The sequence below is a fragment of the Scleropages formosus genome, chromosome 13 (genome assembly GCF_900964775.1).
Source record: "Scleropages formosus chromosome 13, fSclFor1.1, whole genome shotgun sequence".
NCBI lineage: Eukaryota > Metazoa > Chordata > Actinopteri > Osteoglossiformes > Osteoglossidae > Scleropages > Scleropages formosus.
This window is the reverse complement of record NC_041818.1, coordinates 21,709,992-21,728,978: the sequence shown is the minus strand read 5'-3', so window position 1 is coordinate 21,728,978 and position 18,987 is coordinate 21,709,992. Positions and strand designations below refer to the sequence as shown.

At 49.1% G+C, this 18,987-nt stretch overlaps 1 protein-coding gene across 1 annotated transcript in view; it reads left to right on the top strand.

Annotated features, from left to right (window-relative positions):
- Positions 1-18,987, top strand: part of LOC108922966 (mastermind-like domain-containing protein 1) — a 29,170-nt gene continuing 10,183 nt past the window's right edge. The window contains exon 1 of the mRNA XM_029257584.1: positions 1-214. Coding sequence (XP_029113417.1) covers positions 167-214 — 48 coding nt within the window. The 5' untranslated portion in view covers positions 1-166. The remainder of the gene's footprint in view (positions 215-18,987) is intronic.

Sequence of the window (18,987 nt, the reverse complement as noted above, 5' to 3'; positions counted from 1 at the left end):
ATAACGCGCCTGCCCCCAACGCTCAGAGGCTGCTGCTTTTTTCTCCAGATTGCTGTGTACTTGTTTGAGGTCCTGTTGCTCTCTGCCAGACTCTGCGCTCTTCTTTTGTGTGGAGATCGACATTCACATGTGGAAACAAAAGTGGATTTAACAGAAACACTGTGAGATGCTGCTGTTGTCCCAGAGGCCGGACGCGCCCCGGACAGAACCCCTGGTGAGATGCCGGTGACCATGAACCACTATTATTAATTCTCTACTATTACAATAATACTCAGTACTGCTAAAAACTCACTGTGTCTGTACTCGGGTGATCATTATTAATATTATGCATGACTGGAAAATTCAATTGTGTAATAATAATAATAATAATAATAATAATAATAATCATATTTATTTCATACAACAAACACTTAAAAACTTACTTTAAAGTTTATTGCTCTATTGCAACATGGAGAATTGAGTCCCTTTTATACTCATAGAGCTCTGATGAACTGAATTACAAGTTGAACACTTTTTCATTTCAGCCGCGGTTGTCAGGTGTCCAGATTTGTTGTGTTTCCAGCGTCGCTCCTCCTGTTCGCAACTGAATCTCATATATTCAGCTGGCTCCCACTAGGGAGTGTGTTCACTCTTAATTATTGATACTCTTTTTAATGAGTCCTACTTTGGAAATGAGCAGTGCTGTTGGTGGTGTGAATGCCAGGGAAAGTTGTGTGTGTGTGTGTGTGTGTGTGTGTGTCTTTGAGTGAACCCCCAGTCTCCACCTCTGACTGCCACCACTGAATGGGTAACAAAAGACCATGTGAAGATGTGTGTTGCCACTCTCATTTTAGTACGTTTAGCAGTAACCGCACGGCACTGACGGATGGTCGTGCGACTCTGGGTTCGAGTGCTGCCTGATGGTTCTGGTGAATCGGTGACTTGCGCTGAAATCACAGTGACACGAGGAAACGGGAGACTGTCTGATTTGTTCAGGATTAATACGGGCTGCCAGAATACATAATGGGATTAACTAGGTGCCAAAGGCCCGTTTTCTGCCCCCCTCCACACCCGTCCACCCCCGTCCACCCCCCACCTAAGATGAAATGAATAGTCTTTTTGGGCTTTTCTTTAGGCTCCTTGGAAGGGATAGAATTAAAATGTGTTTGATGGTGACAGCCCACATTGTTGCAATGGACTCAACACACATTATGTGTGTGTACCTCTACAGGCTGAGGCTCCTGTCTGCCTGTCTTCCTAATCAATCAAGTTTTATTAACTAATTAGCAGTGTGAACTGAACTAATTGGCTACGATTTGTGTGATCGCAGCTATTTTGCCTCTTTTAACATGGATTTGCAGTCGGTAATGGAAGAACGCTCTGTTCCAATTAGTTCTGTTCCAGCTCCTTTTCCGTTACGTGTCTTTTTCATAATGCGTTGGGGAACTAAAGATATGAACCTCAGGTTTTTGGCTGAAGAGGTTAAAAGTGGTTAAATCAACTGAAAAAACCTCAGGGTCGAACCACTCAGCCACTGCTTTGTGATTTTGTTCCTTGGTGTAAATTCTGTGTTTTTAATAAAAGATTTGCTGGGCTTAAATCTGGGTTTGTGGTTAAGATCTGACCTTTGGGATGTGAGAAAGTGTCGAGGAAAAGGCTGTGATTTTCTGCCCATCTCCAACTTGCTTTTGGGAACCTTGAAACATTCGGTTAACTGTCATATCCCCCTCATATCCCTGTCTGATCTCTTCTTAATATTAATAATGGCATTTTTTTTGCCAGATTGCATCATCGCCTAAATAATACTAAATTCCTGACAGTCTCTTCCTGGGAGTATTTAGACCTTGCAGTTGGGCAAATCCGGTCATATAACTACGTATATATGTATGTGTATATACATATTTGAGAATTCTTTAACTATTTCTAGTCAATTATTCTCACAGAAAAAGAGCTCAGGTGGTGTAATGGCTAAGATGACCAAGATGAACGTTGTTGGTTTGAGTCCCACTCCCTCCTCCTGTTGTACTACACTTGGGAAAACTATTTACACTGAATTACCACAGTAAAATACTTTGCTGTGGCGGAACGCCAAATACTGTCAGTGTGGGTAAAAATGCCACTTAAGCTGTAAATTAATTCTCTGGGTTTTTGGGCTGGTTCTCCAAATCCCTGCTTTACACCAAGAATGAAAGCAACATCGCTGCAGAATGTAAGAGTTTATTTGGTATTTAATTTACAATGGTTTTACGCTTCTGAGTTTCCGCTGAGAAACGTAGCTTCGGCGAGTGCATTTGAACCGGATTGTCTGTTAATTTGCCTTGAACCCGACCCCAAGCGCGTCTGTGTGGTTCTCCGCTGGTCTGGGGCCAAATTTGTCATCGGGCTTTGAAGTCGATGTTAAAGGAACAGTCGGCAGAGGAATGCAGGACCGCTTCAGATCTCTGGCTGAATGTGCCAGTGTTTCAGTAACACGAGCATCTGCGGGCTTCGGCGCACTTGGATCCCACCTCAAAGTTTTAGCAAAATAAAAAAAAAAAAAAAAATAATAATAAGCGACGACTAGGAAAATACTCGGCTGCTTTGATCTGTCCGACGAGTCATGAGATCATGTTTTTAAATGGCAGCACTGGCTAAGGTTCGGATGTGCAAATCTCTGTTGCAAAATGCATAAGGAGAGATTAGTATCAAAAAAGCACTAATGGCCGCGTTCGTCGCTGATTCTCCCAAAGTGCATCCGAACGGCTCCCGTTTCCTAATGTGCTGGTTTGCGCCGACGAGCCATATGGCGAGGCCCGGAGAGGGAGCGATGGAAAGGAGGTGCCGGGAAGAGCGGGACGGCTGGACGGAGGGAAGGAGGATGGAGCGGCCTTGAACGCCTTTCTGGGGCCAGCTGTTCGCTGGAGGACTTGAAAGCGGTTCCGCGAGGTTGCTGGCGATGGGTAGGGTCCTCCACGCAGATGGATGGTACCCCGCACCCGGAATACCCGCTCGAGAGCTGTCATCGGTTTGCCTAAATCCCACCGACTTAAGTCCAGTAGTGGAGTGAAAGGGGCGCTAAATTGAACATAACAGCAAGTTGACACAACGCTCACCGCGAGGTCTCTGTGGGGCTGCGCGGCTCCCTTCCCTCCCGATCCCACTCAGTCACTTTTCACCACGGCCTCGGTACGTGCAATCCATCAATCCTCGCTTCCTGCTCCCCCCCGTCCCAAGAAAACCACAACTGATCCAGCTTTGGGCTGCGGTGGGAAGATTCAAAGACTCACGCAGACAAATACGTCAGTGATTCACTGGAGATACATGAACGCTCGTACGCTCTCGTAACCGCGGAGAGGTCACCCGTGCCCTAACTCTCTCTCTCGCTCTCTCTCTCTCACACACACAGACACACACAGAGACTGTGCACTGGTGATGGCCAGGTGGGATTTGGGAAGTCCACAAATAGAATGGGGAAGTGCATGTGTTCATTATTATTATATAATTTACCTGCAAGGTAATGACTTTTACCTTCCACAGCACACGTCCTGTTCATATTGCTGGAAGAGGGAGGATACATAGCTATATACTCGCGTTCAAAAGTTTGGAATCGCCAGGAAATGTTCAAGTTTTCGAAGGAATCGGCGCTTTTTTTTTTTTCTTTTTTTTTTTTACTCAAGGTACCGTTAAACTGATTTTGAAACGTAGGCAGGGAACCGTTAATAATGTTGCAAATACTTATTTCTGTTTCAAATGACTGATTTATAATTTATTTTTCACGTATGCCTGCAAAGTCCTATTTTCAACAGCCGTCACTCCAGTTTTCCAATGGTCAACTTTAATGGTAATGGCCCTAATGGAAACCTTTGTCGTTGTGTCCGCGCTCCTGAAACCTGCTGTTCTGTTCAGGAAAGAAGCAAGTAAATTGTCTTTCCTTGGGTTGCAGGGTACCGACGCTCCCAAAGTTAATTTCTGGTTTCAAAAATGGCCAAAATGAAACGGTTTTCTCAAGAAACACGTATGTCTGTCTTGTTCTGCGAAATGAAAACTGCTTTGCCAAGGAACTGGAGATTTCATGCAAAGATCTCCACTACTTTCTTGAGAGAAGAGGATCTAACCAGATTTTTTTTAGAAAAAAAAAAAAAAAAAAAAGCAAGAAGCGGAAGGCCCAGATGCACAAGAGGATAAGTGCATCAAAGTCTGTAGTCTGAGAAACGGACGCCTTACAGGTCCTCAGCTGGCTGCTTCCTTAAATAGTACACGTCAAATACCAGTGTCATCTGCTGTGAAAAGATGACTCTGGGATGCTGGCCTTAGAGGCAGAGTTTTTTTTTTTTTTTTTTTTTTTTAAAAAAAAAAAAAAAGCCATTTCTGAAACTGGCAAATGAAAAGGGTGCCTGGGTAGTGCGGGAGGACATGGGTTCGATCCCCACTGAGTGTGTGTGGAGTTTGCATGTTCTCCCCGTGTCTGCGTGGGTTTCCTCCGGGCGCTCTGGTTTCCTCCCACAGTCCAAAGACGTGCTGTTCAGGTTCCCCCATAGTGTGAGTGACAGAGAGTGTGTGTGTGTTCCACTGATGTATGGATGAGTGACCCAGTGTAAGTAGTGTATCTAGCAGTGTAAGTCACCGCAGTGAATAAGGTGTGTGGCCTGATAACATTACACAGAGTTCGCCGGAAGTCACTTTGGGCAAAAAGCATCTGCTAAATAAATAAATGTAAAAGGTTAAAATGGGAAAAAGAACATAGATATGGGACAGTGAGTAACTGGAAAAGAATAACATGGAAGGATGATTCTAAGTCTTCACTGTTGCAGATGACACTGGTATGTGTGTGTACTTGTATAAATAAGTATATAGGTGCGTGTGTGTGTGTGTGTGTGTGTATAGACAACACAGCTCTGGCTGGCTGGATGGAGTCATTGGCAGAATTACTCTAGACATCTGGGCTACAATAAAAGGCGCCTTTTTATTGTTTCTCTTGTGTAGTTTGTTTGTGCCTTTGCAAATTTTATACTGCATATCACCTGTATGTGACTGAGCGCATGTGACGGGGTTGGCGGTTGAGTGGCTGCGTCACTGTGACTGCCGGAGAAGTCACGCTGCAGGAAATGACACCGTTGCTCCAGTGTGAGAAACAAACAGCGTGAGGACCCAGACTGGCTCTTTGTCCTTGTGCGTCTGGGGCCCTCGGTTCAAGCTCCCGGGGCTGGACTCTGAGTCACGCGGCCGGTGTTCCCGACCCGCTCTGATCTGCCGACCGGGCTCCCCTGAAGCAACGCGATTGGAAACAATTTATTGGACGTGACACGGTTTAAGTTTCCCAGAACATGGCTCATTTTCCACATCCATTTATTCAGTAGAATAAAGTCCTCTTGTGACAAGTGGTTGGTTTTGAGCACCAGCAGACCCTGGAGTAGATGAGCCAGAGCAAAAGCAGTTATTACTAGGTATTATTGTTATCTGTAGCGTTGTCCCTGGCTGCAGCACTACTCTCTCTCTGTCTCTCTCTCACACACATACACACACACAGAGAGTCTGAGACCACTTGTCCCAAGTGGGGTTGCAGCAAACCAGAGCCTAACCCGGCAACACAGGGCGCAAAGCTGGAGAGGGGACACACACCCAGGATGGGACGCCAGTCCGTCGCGAGGCACCCCAAGCGGGACCCGAACCCCAGACCCACCGGAGAGCAGGACCCGGTCAAACCCGCTGCGTCACCATACCCCCTCACAGCACTACTCGGCTGTGGCTTTTTCACTGGTGGAGCTCTAACCCAGGTGACCCCGGCTACCCTGTGTCCGATCGCTATGGGCCAGTTCTACTGCACCCAGCATAGGTACAGAGGGAAAACTGTATAGTTGTTATGACAACATTTACATAACACACACATACACCTCTGTTCATTGCTGTGTAGAGTGAAGCTCTGGGTCCTGCCATTGTGCTGGTCTTGATCGTCATGCATCTATGGATGCTCCATTACTGAGCCGAGATGGTCATACCGTTCGTGGGGAAGTAGAGTCGGTCCCACCTGTGAGCTATGGGTGAGCCTCGTATGAACTGTAAGGTGCGCATGGCGCCTACCTGGGGGGAGCTTCAGATGTCAGTCTGTTCAGTGAGGTTAGTCTGGTTGCTTTGGACCTTGAGTGCGGAAACTATGGAGAGATTTTCAACTCGAAGGAACCGGCGCTCTCATTCCTCCTCTTCAATTACTGTCCAAACCTTGTCCCATTTTTTTTTCCCCCCCATTTCCATCAACCACTTGGCCAATGCAGGGTTGCAGTTGTCCAGAGCCTGTTCTGAAAGTTTATAGGTATGTGTCATGGTACAGCCTGGGTGTCAGTCCATCGCAAGGCAATGACACACGCTCATTCAGTGACATACAGTATGCACACTGTAGGCAATTTAGAGTCACCAGTACACTTGAATCACTGGTCTTTGGATTGTGGGAGGAAACCAGAGCACTTAGTGGACAGCCATTCAAAGACAGGGACAATGTGCAAACTCCACAGAGAGTGACCAACATTTTTCGCATTCAAGCATACTGTAGGTGCAAAATCGACATGAGTGTCTGTTACCAGCGTGAAACGGTGCGCAAAGAAACCCTGGATGAGTTGTGCATACACACTGAAAAGCATTTACTCCCCATCTGATGCAGTGTCTCCATCCTTATTAACGGAGCCAAAGCAGCTGTCTAAAGTGCACGTTTAAGGCTGTGCGCATTCGGTGGGTGTACCATACGGTTTGCTACGTTCTCCTTACATGCTGTCAGGTGTAAAAGGCAGAGGTTGTGAAAAAATGCACATGAATCATGATTCAGGGCTATAATTTCCCATCTTGGATATTGCTGTGCTGTTCAGATTCCCTTGATGCTTGGAATTGTCTTTATATTCCATAACTTCTGGCCATGCTCTTCAAGTAGCCCAGTGCTGAGGATGCTCTTTAGGCTGTCTGGAGGTAAGCTTTGTCGGACGGACGCAGCCCTGCCTTTCCCAGCACTACGGTATTGTAGCATGGTGCTACAGTGTCGTGACACGGTGCCTTAATGCTGTGATGCGTTACCGCCATACAGGCTACACAGCGGCTAAAGACTCTGAATGCTAATTATACCAGTTTATATTTAAAGCTCTAAGAACATCCAATTATCACCCGACCCAGTTTCTTCCCATCTCCTGTGCCAGGAGCTCCATGTTGGGAGTGTTGCTGTGCTGTCAGTTCATAGGAAACCAGTGGGAATCATAGGTCATTGAGCAATAACTGGGTTCTTAATTCAGTTACGAAGGCTTTGCCAACCTCAGGCAGTCGTGCACTTTGCATGCACGCACGCTCGCGCCAGCACACTCGGTGTGTCAAGCGTGCTCACGCTGGCGAAGGCCCGCACCCGCGTCGGCCCATACGCACCTACGTGTTTAGTCGCTGCCTTTCCATGCGCACCTATCGCTGCAAAGTTTCACCGGGACTTCTCTCTACGTGCCACGGTCGCCAGGTCCCCGGTGGTTGTCGTGGTAACCTTGGCAGCATCGCTCAAGTGTAAACCTGTCTTCTCGGAGAATGCGGTATTGTGTAAATTATTTATCGGCGGAAATGCGAGAGGAGCATTTTCATGCTTTTATACTTCAGCTCTCAGACGCTTGCGCCCCCGGATTAATATGTGAGTAGTAAATTTGCAGGAAATGCAGATTATGGATGATGTATGGGAGGGGAGGAGATGAGGGTGTTTTCTGGTCATCTGCTAGACAGTTTTTGTCACATGCACTCAGGGGTCCATTAGTGTGTCTGCTGTCGCCACGGCACTCCGTGCTATTCCAGGTAATCTCCTCTTCCTGCTCGCATGTCTGACTTTCCTTGGACAGCACTGCTTGCTGTGAACGAGAGGTGAAATGAGCAGCGCGGGATCCTGCTCAAAAGGTGTTCCAGGTGTTCTAGTGCAGATCATACCGAGCATCTCGCAAAACAAAGCATGCTGGGACGTTGGGAGGAATGGGACTTATAAGACGTTCCTACTAAATGGATCCAAAGGAGTTGGGAACGCAAGGAAACGGCTTCCTCTTTATGCATGTTCCAAACTGGCCTGGTGCTCATGGTATTTATTACCAGCACTTGTGATTTTTAACTCTCACTTAAAACCCACCATTTTTCAATTTGCACCTTGTTGTTCTTTATAAGAGTTCCAGAACTTTCTTTGCGGTAATTTGGGCTTGATCTAACCTGGTCACAGACTTGCGCGTTTTTGTGGAACGCACGCACGCGTTAGGGACCACGATCTAGGTTCCCTTACTAAACCTCCAGCCCTTTATTTCAGATCAGATGGGCATATAGCAGAGGTGCTGAGCTCAAATTCTGGCCTGTGGGACCAGTGGCTTTGCAGCTGCCTTGTTTCTGCTGCTTTCCCATTTATGATGATTCCATAGGTTGATCGTATTATGTTTTCGTGAATCGTGTTGCGATCCCCTTGTCGTTTGCTCCGGTTGAGTAAATAGTCACATTTTTTTTTTTAAAAACAAGTTACAGCGAGTTAGTGTCACTGATAGAGGTGGTGAGTAGACACTATGGGTGCCAGGTTTAATGGGCTCTGGTTGCTGGGCGGAGGTGGTGGAGTGGTGATGGTGTGGCTAGGGTTTGGTTAAGAGATTGAATTGTTTCATTCATGAAGTAACTCGAGATGTCCAGACAGATATCTGAAAACACCTCTATCTGAGACCTTTACTGGGAAATCAGTGATAGCAGGGGTCACCCATAGGGGAGCTGCAATAAAACGGGTGCATTTCTAGCGTAAGATCAACCGCTAGTGTAAGGCATGGGATGTGGAAGAGGTTCGAAGGCACGCACAGAGCTGAGGCTCATGCTGCTGCGATTCAAAACAAGGCCCTGGGGGTAGGTTCATCAGGGCCCAAGATCTGGCAACAAGGCAGCAACCAGGCACTTTTATTTTTAGTGAAAATGGGGCTAAAAGCGCGACAAGAAGGCGCATCTCAGCGGCTCGACTTCTTCGCAGGGTGTCATCCTCGCTGCGTAAGGGTGCTCTGCGTGCCTGCTTTTGTTTGCTAAATATTTGCGAGGGAGCTTTGGCACGCGAGAGCTCCACACGCTCTTCACGGGCAGCCAAAGGCAAGGAGTCATTTGCAGCGTGATTCATTTGGCTCGCGACGCCCGCTCTCACGCACACTCGTGCTCCTCGGCCCAGCTGCTCGTCTGGCGGACTCTATTAAACCAGCATGTTGTATCCCCTCTTGATCCTCATTCCAAACAGGACCCGAAGCTGCCAGCAGGTCCGTGCTGAGAACAAACAGGGCTGCTTCTGGGATAGGGCTAAATGCTCTATAGATCAATATGGAAAAGGTCTACATGATCTATAAGTCTGTCTAAGCAGGGCTCTATGGTATATTGGTTTCTATGCACCTGGGCTATGTGGTCTACAGGCCTGTATGGAATAGGGCTATATGGTCTATAGGTCTGTATGGAGTAGATGGAGTAGAGCTATTATTATCTGAATAGGGCTATACTGTCTATTGGTGTCTATGGAAGAGGGCTATATATAGTCTATAGGTCTTCATGGAGTAGGGTTCTATGGTCTTTAGGTCTATAAGGAGAAGGTCTATGATCTATAGGTATTTGAAGAGGGCTATATGCTCTATTGATCTCTATGGAAATGGTCTATAAGTCTACATGGAATAGGGCTCTATGGTCTTTAGGTCTATATGAATCTTGGTTTGGAGGACCAGTTCAAAGTGCTCTGTCTTGCCTTAAGATGAGTTTGTAAATCTGCGAGATCAGAATCATAGGGAACTGTGGTCAAGAAACCATACATCCAGAGCCTATCCTGGTAGCACGGGGCACTCGGCTAAGCAGCGTACACCCGGGATGCAACTCCAGTCCATCGCAGCAAGTCCAGAAGCTTTAGCTCCGACTCTAACTAGTGCAACACTGCGATCCACATCCAAGGACGCTGAAAAGAAAGACGGGGCCAGGCTGCGTGCGCGTGGCGGTTCTCGTTTTGCATGTGCTACTGTCTCTGTACTTCCAGTTACTCCTGCGGTGCGGAGGGAAACCCCGCTCCACGAACTGCGTCAAAACAGCTGCTATCTCGCACAGATTCAGCTGCCGGAGAACAGATACAATAAATGGGAAGAAGGCATCTGCAGCAAACTGCTCGGAGCTTTTCGAGGAAGTTTATGTCGCAGAGCGTCCGGTAAGCGCTCGTCTGCGGGAACGAACGAACGCCTGGGAACACGTGTGGCAGAGGTGTCCGGGACAGCCCTGCTTCGTGCACAGGTCTTACGTTCCAGCGTCACGTTGCTCGGCCTCTCCTTGCTCAATAGCCATATGACATTGATACTGGGCCTTAAAAACGATAAAGATGTTCAAAGGTAGGAGGCTGAGTTTAAATATATTTCAATACCTAGATTTAAGTATATTTCAGTATATTTGAGGATTTTAGTGAAATGAACTAGACGATTCAATATACTGGTTCCGCCAGCTGTGATCCATCCACCCAGCCGCGACACACCCGCTTTTCTTTGTTCCTAGCATGTGGTCGTGTGACGAAAAGGGCTCCGGGAAGCAGTGTGAGGCTCGCTGCACCCCGTCTGCTGGTCAGTTTGCTGTTGATTGACAGCTGTCACCTCCAATCAGACGCAGCCTCGGGAAGCCCGCTGCTCGAGTCCCCCGCCCTCCGGCATCAGGACCCACTAAGGACAGAAACGGGGAGGAAAACGGGACCCTGCCACTTGTCTCCTTCATGCTGCCGCACCAAATGACATCACTTCGTGCGAGTACTGTAGTACCTGTGTGTTGGCTGCGGGTGATGAGCTGTGTGTGTGTGTGTTAGGAGGCTGTTGCCAGCACTGGCCCACATCGCTGCCAGGTGGCTGAGAGTCTCACAGGTGCAGTTTGGCCCCGTCCCGGAGCCCGGGGGCGGCCAGCATGGTGATGTAATGATCGCTCGGCCGAAACGGCCCGCCGTTGATGGACCGGGCTTCTGCATGTGCGTGCGCGCGTGTCTGCGTGTGCGTGCCATGTCCTTCAGGAGGGCAGTACTGGTGGTGAGCGAGTACGAAGCCCCGAAGGCCCCACCCCAGCTGAAAGATTTGCAGCCTGCTATTAAAGCGCTCCTCGGCGGATCTTCGCGGTGCGCTGTGCGTGGCGTCTGAAACACACACACGCTGTTGACATTAATGCAGACCACAGATTATGCAAATGCCACGGGGGGGATTTCAGTGCGTAGTGCGCAATAATGAGCTCTCCTGATTTTGAACACTTGCAACAATGGCTAGGATGCTGCGGATGTTTGATGTGCGCTTAAACCCGGAATGATTCAACTCGGATCATTTTAAATCCCGGACTTAAAAAAGGCATCTTTTTCTTGTTATGCATCGCTCTATTTTAAATGTTCTCGTTGCCTCGGTGGGAAAGCGAGGCTCTCGCTCTGCCCTTGGGGACGCGGTTACTCTTCTGGCTGACCTCCATCTGGAGAAATCAGCTGCTGCTCTGCTTGTTTGGTGACCGCAGCCCTCCTTCCTCCGGACGGCAAGAAGGTCACCCTCCCCACCCCAGGGCACGCCGCCGCCAGGGTTCGAGAGGGAGCTCGACGGACGGGAGGGGCGTGCGTCCGCGTCTTTACGCGTGCGCTCACGTGTATCGAGTGGTGCGCCGAGACCTCTCTCAGGGTCTCGTCAGAAATCAAATGGCTTTATTGGCTGGAGCCCAATCTCTGCATTTTCTGCGAGCAAAACATTCTGAAGTCTGAGTAGCACAAACGCCTCCCTCGTCTCCGAGCTTCACGTGCTTTATTTTGCATTTTTTTCATTTAGCTGTTGCTTGTCTCCAAAACAACTTGCACTGTTAAGCTGCGTACAATTATTTTGCCCGTTTGTACAGCTGGGTATTTTTTGGTGGAACAATTTAGGGGTAAAGTACCTTGCCCACGGGGAGGGATTCAAACCTGGGTCTTTCTCATCTGACGGCAGCAGCTTTAATCACTACGCCACCTGTTGCCCCATATTTTGTATTTCTTCCACTGCTGAGTCCTGTTTACTTCATCTGCGTACATTATTTTCACGATTCTTCTCTGAAATCAGAGTATTTTTTTGTAAAGATTGCTGGTCCTAGGTCTGCATTATGAGAATGTGCTCAAGGTTTTTTTTTCTCCTTTAGTTGCAATGCAAAGGAGGTCTGGTTTGGTAGCACCATATCAGTCACACATGAGTGTCCCATTGTGGTCATTGCTGCTGCTGCTGCCCATGATGCAGCTTCAAATGAGCCAAAGCACCTGTCAGAAAGTCTCAAGAGTGAGCAGACAATGTAGACTAGATCCTGGAGGTGTGGCCCACAGCTTGCTCATTTGAGAACTTCCTCAAGACCTCAACCTGTCTGATGTTCCGCCCAACATGAGTCACGCAGCAACTGAAGGTGCTTCGAGGTGAAGTCGGACGCCACGGCCGTCCAGACTCCGTGTGTCCGTGCGCGTGAGATCAGCCCCGATGCAGCTGAGACGGGAGGGGTGGCCGTCTGTCAGGGTTAAAGGTCAGAGCTCCATCCCCGGTGCTGACGGCAGCAGCTGGGGGCCTCGCTGTGCCCTCTGACGTGCTTGGAGAGGAAGCGCTCGGGCGGATTTGAAGGCCACCTCCAGGACGTGCGCTCCACATGCTTTCTGCAGCAAGGCAAACAGCCCATATCCCCTATTGGTGCAGCTTCCCCCATCATGAGATAACATCTCCACAAGCTGGATTTCAGCCTGTGAGGCCCATTCACATCCCGCCGATAAGTCTGCCTATTTACTAGCCCCTTTCACAGTGGCAGGTAGAGAGGGAATTTACTCCTCTGAGATGGGATTTGACTTGGCTGGACTGGATGCTCAAGCTCAAACATAATTACCCCCACACTCCTCCCTTGGGCTTGGAGGCAATTTTGTGTCAGAACCAAGGGGGTCACAGGGTCTGATAGAGAGGCGTGGGGGGATTTCTGTCTTGAGCCCATAAATCAACGCAGAGCAGAGTCTTCGCTTGCGGTCACCCAGTCAGTAGTTGGAAGTGCTCAACTCCGGTTGTGGATACGGGTGGATTGCTGTGCTCTCCATCTCGGTTTGGAGTCAGCTGGAGATCTCGCACCTGCTGTCCAGGCAGGTTGTCGAACCCACGGTGGCGATGGGAGCATGTAGGTCAGCGGGCGTTTAAATACACCTCGTCTTTGAAAGCTGAGCGTGACCAAGGGATCGGTCTAGTTGTCCATCTGAAATTTCATTTTTGCAAACCCTAGGTAGGACATACAGGGCACTGCATAGGAAAATATATTCCACAGATGGGGAGGCGACCGACTCATTGAAGGTTTCTCTAGTGACCCGTCACTGCGGTGCCAGATTGCTGCCCAAACACATATCTTGAACACCCCGTACAGTCGGCCCCGGGATGTAGAGTGTGAGGGTTTTTCCACACGGCTTTTCTGGAAGTCATTTGAATATCTGAGATTTATTCCCTGATATACTGCTGCTCATAGGAAGAGAGACCCTTCTGCGGGCTCCACCGACTTCTCTGTAGGAGACGCTGATAAGGTTACGTTGAAACCCGAGGAAAATGTCCAAATGAATGAGAAACCTGCAGATTTTTCTCGGTGTTTCCCCATGGCTGCCATCATCATCTTTAAAAAAAAAAAAAAAAAAAAAGTGCACACTCATAAACGAGTGCATGATCACACACCCTCCCACACGCACACACACACACACACACACACACACACACACACACACACACCCCTTGCATTTTCTGTTACCCTGAAACTTTAGTGTAGCTTCCATCACTTTTCCTGTTTTTTTTTTTGGTCTTCTATTCTCATCATGTTTGTGCAGAAGGCAGCACGCGTGTGCGTGACTGTGTTGTTTTTCCGAAGGTGTGTGCTTATTGTAAAGGACCTGTCTGTTTTTACCGAAACAGCTCCTCGTCCCCACATCCCCTCTCTCTCTCTCTCTCTCTCTCTCTCTCTCTCTCTCTCTCTCTCTCTCTCTCTCTCTCTCTCTCTCTCTCTCTCTGCTGGCTTCCTTCCTCTCTCCGCACGTTCATTGACATTCTTTGAACGCAGCGGTGAAAGACGCACCTTCCGGCTCTGCTGCGGCGCTACCTGCCAGCGTGGCTTTGTGCTCGCGTGGGCGTGTGTGTGTGTGTGTGTGTTTGTGTGTGTTTGCGCGAGCGAAGGGGATCCCCTGACTAGGGCCTTTCTCCTCTCGTGACGTGTTAGATGGAGTTCAGCGAAATGACACCGATGAAGTGCCCGGAGCGGGTCGGGACGAGCGAGAAATCCCCAGCTCCCCCCAGAAACCAACCCAGCAGACGAAATTCGGGCATCTCCAAACCCTGCTGCCTTGACCGTAAAGAAAGAGTAATCTTTCTCTCTGAAGTTCTGGCTGCAGAGTAAACGGAAGGAAGCTGAACAAAAGTGGGCATTTTTGGGCCTCCCCAATGATTCGTTGTGGCGTTGTGGGAAATACAAGCAGCGTTACTAAGCTGACGGAACGTTAGTCTTAATTTTCTTCTGAAACGTACAGTATTTAACATGCATATACATGCACGCGTGTCCTGTAAACACATATTTGTAAGTGTGTGTGTGTGTTAGATGTATGAATATAGAGCTTGTTAATATGTATACAGTATGTAACGGAACATGTTGATCCACAGAGAACAGTTTCTATTATCGGCCTTCGTTTGACTGACACCTTCGTGTTGGTTAAAGGCAAACTTGCAAGGTTTGTACGCTAATCTGCTTACACCGATTTACCCAGCTGGGGGGGTTTGGCGAGCAAGGCGAAGAGGCAGACCCCGGTTTTGGTGACGGATTTGATTTGTCCTCCTTACAAACTGCGCCGGGCACGGCGGAACCGTGACGGTTCGGGGTCGGGTCTGGTCGTGATTCCGGACATGGGGGGCTTTCGCTGGTGTCGGGGCTCCGGGGTCTTAGTCTTTCCCGAACTTCTGAGACGGTTAAATAGCCTTAATTGTCTATTCGTTGGCAAGGTGTGAAGTTTTTACTACTTTACCGCTGTGTTCAGGCAGTCCCGTTTCTCCCCCTCTCTGCTCATGACCTCCTGCATTTCAGTAAAGTTTGACGTATCTGTTCACGGTAAATTCCTCGATGACGGCTGTTATAGCAGGAGAGGGGATTCAAACCCAGGACCTTCTGTTGCAAAGCCACGGCTCGAGCCACTACGCTATGTCCTAAATTTGTTTCGAGGCGCTGCTGCTCGTCGTGCATGGTTTTTCTGAAATATACTATAGTACTGTATTCTGTGATGCGCTGGCATCCTTTCTAGAGTGCGTGTGCGCATTTACGTTTCTGCATCTCTCAGACGCTTTTCTCCAAAGCGACGTACGACACAGGAAGCGAGCGCGTCTCGCCTGCGGCCGGAGAGCTTCAGATGCAGACGCGCGATAGCCGGCGCGCAGCCGAGTAGCTGTGCGGAGCGGTGAGAGGGGGTGCGAAGGCGATCCTGACAAAAGGTGCGGTGCAAATTTACGGAGCTGTTGGGAGATCGGGAGAGACGTGGGTCTGAAAGAGATGCTTTGACACCCTTCTGCTCGAAGGGATTCGGGGTGTAGCCAACCTCACGCCCTTTGCTTCCGGAAGAGGTTCTGGACCACAGTAAACCTGCATTAGGATGAGCGGTGATTGATAACCAAAGAATGAAGGTACGGTACACGGTCAGTTTTACCATCACTCTCCGCTCCACCGGCCGTCCGCTGCTGCATGGAGAACAGCGTTCCTTCGTTCCTTCCGTTGCCGCTCGATATTTACACCTCCACCTTGGCGATCCCACGTGCTTCGGGGTGGCATTCCCACGGTATCGCGGTCTGCACCGAAGCCCCGCTCATCCCGCGTGCTTCTAGCAGTATGTTGCGGAATGGCGTTCTCCCGACTCTCGGGGAGGAGCCTTTGTTAGTTGTCAGCTACTTCCCGGCAGAGAGGGAGTCGCCGCGACCGGGAAAGCCGAGCACGCCGGCCTCGGATAAATGAGTCCAGTGAGGCGCGGGCTGGGAACAGGTGGCAAGAGGGAGTCGGATCTAACAATGGAGCCATTCTAGAACTGTTACCACACTCTTCTTGAGCGTTCGGGCCTTTGCTCTGACCTCTCATACACATTTAGCTAATGCTTTTTGTCCAGTGTAAGTTGCAGTGATTTACCTCGTTAGTGAGCTGGGTAATTTTACAAGAGAAATTTAGGGTCTGAGCATCCCCTATGCTACCTGCTTTTACTTCTGAGATCCTCCTGCCCCTCCTGCTCCCTCTTTGCTCACAAGCCCAATTCCTTGCTCTCGCCACCCCCTCCGTGCGCCGAGTGTGCGTGTGGTCCAGCCCCAGCCCCTGCCCTACTTCCCCAGCTCCCGATTCAGGGAGACCAGGCTGGACGTGTCACAGTGACACCGGTGCGTGAAGGAGATAACCCTTACAATCCAGTTGCATAAGGCCGATTAGGGTGGCCGCATCCCACCGCTGGCTGCCGATTTACCCCCCCCCAAGCTGGGCTGTGGCGTCATGACAGCTTGCTGATGTAGTGTAGCCACTTCCCCAGATAACCGCCTCTCTACGTACACACACACACACACACACACACACACACACACACACACACACACACACACACACACACACACACACACACACACACACTCTCTCTTACTGTTTCCATCACCTTGCGTGTTTGTCTTCATTTTCACTCTCCATGACCAAAGAGATTTAGTTGCCATAATGTTTTATTTTTGCTTTTCTAAATGGATTTCCCTGTCTGGTTCTAAATTGTTGTTTTGTAAATAGATACGGATGCTCAAGGTAATTACGGTTCTTTTTCTTTTTACTACGTTGCACATGTAACAAGGTCAGCATCATTTTACAATATTGCATATGTAAGAACCTCAGCATACATAACATATAAATTCTGACAATTACATATTAGATAACTACATATATATGTATAACTATGCATATATATGCAAAAATCAAGAAGTATCCACTATCTTTACTTCTGTGTTATCATAATAGAGATTAATGTAAATACTTTTCGACTTGCATGGTTGATTTACACGTGTGTACATTATATTTACATTTATTCATTTAGCTGATGCTTTTCTCCAAAGCAGCTTACAATGTTAAGGTTACAGTTGTTACATGCTTACAGTTATGTTCCCTTTTATACGGCTGGGTAATTTTACTGGAGCAATTTAGGGTAAGTACCTTACTCAAGGGTACTACAGCTGGAGGTGTAACCCGCAACCTTTGGGTCCAGAGGTAGTAGCTCTAACCACTACGCTACCAGCTGTCGCACATATACTGTATGCTAAGGTTTTTTTGTATGCGTGTCATTTTAAGAAAGAAAAAAAAAAACAATCTCAAAAATGCGTACGAGGTATGCTGACCTTGCCCTCAGCCTAAACAGAAGCCCTGGAGAAAGGGCCGACCATGAAGACACGCTAACCTCGCGGTCTTAGGCGCGTCTTTGTCTTCCACTTTTCAATACGTCCCCCTGCCTTACGTTTCTCTTTTCCCGCACCGCCTCGCGTCTCACGGCCTCAAATTAGACCGCCTCGTGACTGATTCTTATGGCTGAAGCGATGTTTGTCTACGGGCCCATAAGTGACATGATGGCTGCAGCGGTAATTTAGAGAACCGGAGCAGTAACGCTTTCTGACAGGCTGTTGCACCATTCCTTCGCTCGGGGTAATAGAGCAGAGATGTTTTTCTGCAGCTCACGATTCCTCATGGCTGCACGCGGGATCCAAAATGGTGGCTCTGCCTGCACAATGGGGGCACCGAGAGTCTCGCGGCGCCGCGCCGCGGAGAGGGAGGGTGTCGGCCAGCCGCACAGCGCCGCTCTTCCCCAGGGTGTGTGTGTGTGTGTGTGTGTGTGTGTGTGTGTGTGTGTGTGTGTGTGTGTGTGCTGCAGTTGCCATCCTATTTGCTCAGAGCCTTGACAGCAATTTCATCCAGCAGGCTGACAAGACATACAGAAGGATTGATTGGTTTTGTCTGCTGTTGATGCAGTGTGTGTGTGTGTGTGTGTGTCCTTTAGCTGTGTAGGCAAACAGGGAGAGACAGAGAGAAACTCTTACAGCTGGAAGACCACTGTAGATTATTCATGCCATCAATAGTTAATTGCGTAAGAACAGCTTTCGTCTGCGCGAAGCTAAGCAGAGCGGAACGTGGACGTTCCGGCGGCTCCCGGAACGCTCCGGATTCGGTCTCCTGTCCTCCGTCGCGGTCTCCTCTCCCGTCCTCCCCTCTCTTTCACCCTAAGCCTGTCAAGATGCTTCAAAAATGCTTGCGTCCTGACGGTATTGACAGGCGTGCGCTTGGAGGCCACGGAAGAGGCCTGCAAAGGGCAAAGCTCTGAAAGCCATGGGTTCGAGCGATGCGTAGCGTTCCCATGCGCTACGCAACTTCACGTGAAAATGCGTGCGCGCAAACGGAGACGGCGTGTCGGAGGAGGTCGGAGTCGTTCCCGCTCCGGCGACCTCTGCGCTCCTGCCGCTTGAGCCTGTTCACCTGATGGAACCCGCGAGGGATATTGGCGATTGTTCGTGTTTGGCGTGCCGTCACACGAGTCACGGTCATTGGTCGAGATGTGGCCCCCGAAGTCTCTGTGCTTTATTGACAGGAGTAAAGTATTAGTGAGACATGTGCCCACACAACTACACGCTCAACGTTAAGTGCCATCAAGTCGATGTTGACTCTTGGCGACTCCATAGAGTGTCTCCGGGGACCTGCGTCCTTCACTTGTGTCCTTAGTGTTGAACGGGGTGTGTCTACCGTGGCGGGGACTCTACATCCATCTGGTTGCCGGTCGTCCTCACCTTCTTTCCTTCGCTTCAGCTTTCCCAAACGTCGGTCTTTTTCGAGGAAATCTGGAATGTGCCTGTGTGCTAAGTACAATGACCTCAGTCGCATCGCTGGTGCTTCTAATGAGAGTTTCGGATCCAGAATTCCGTGGGAACGCACACGCCACGGCTGAAGTTCAGACGATTGCTTCGGGTTTTCTCTGCCTCGTGAAGTTCTGGTAGA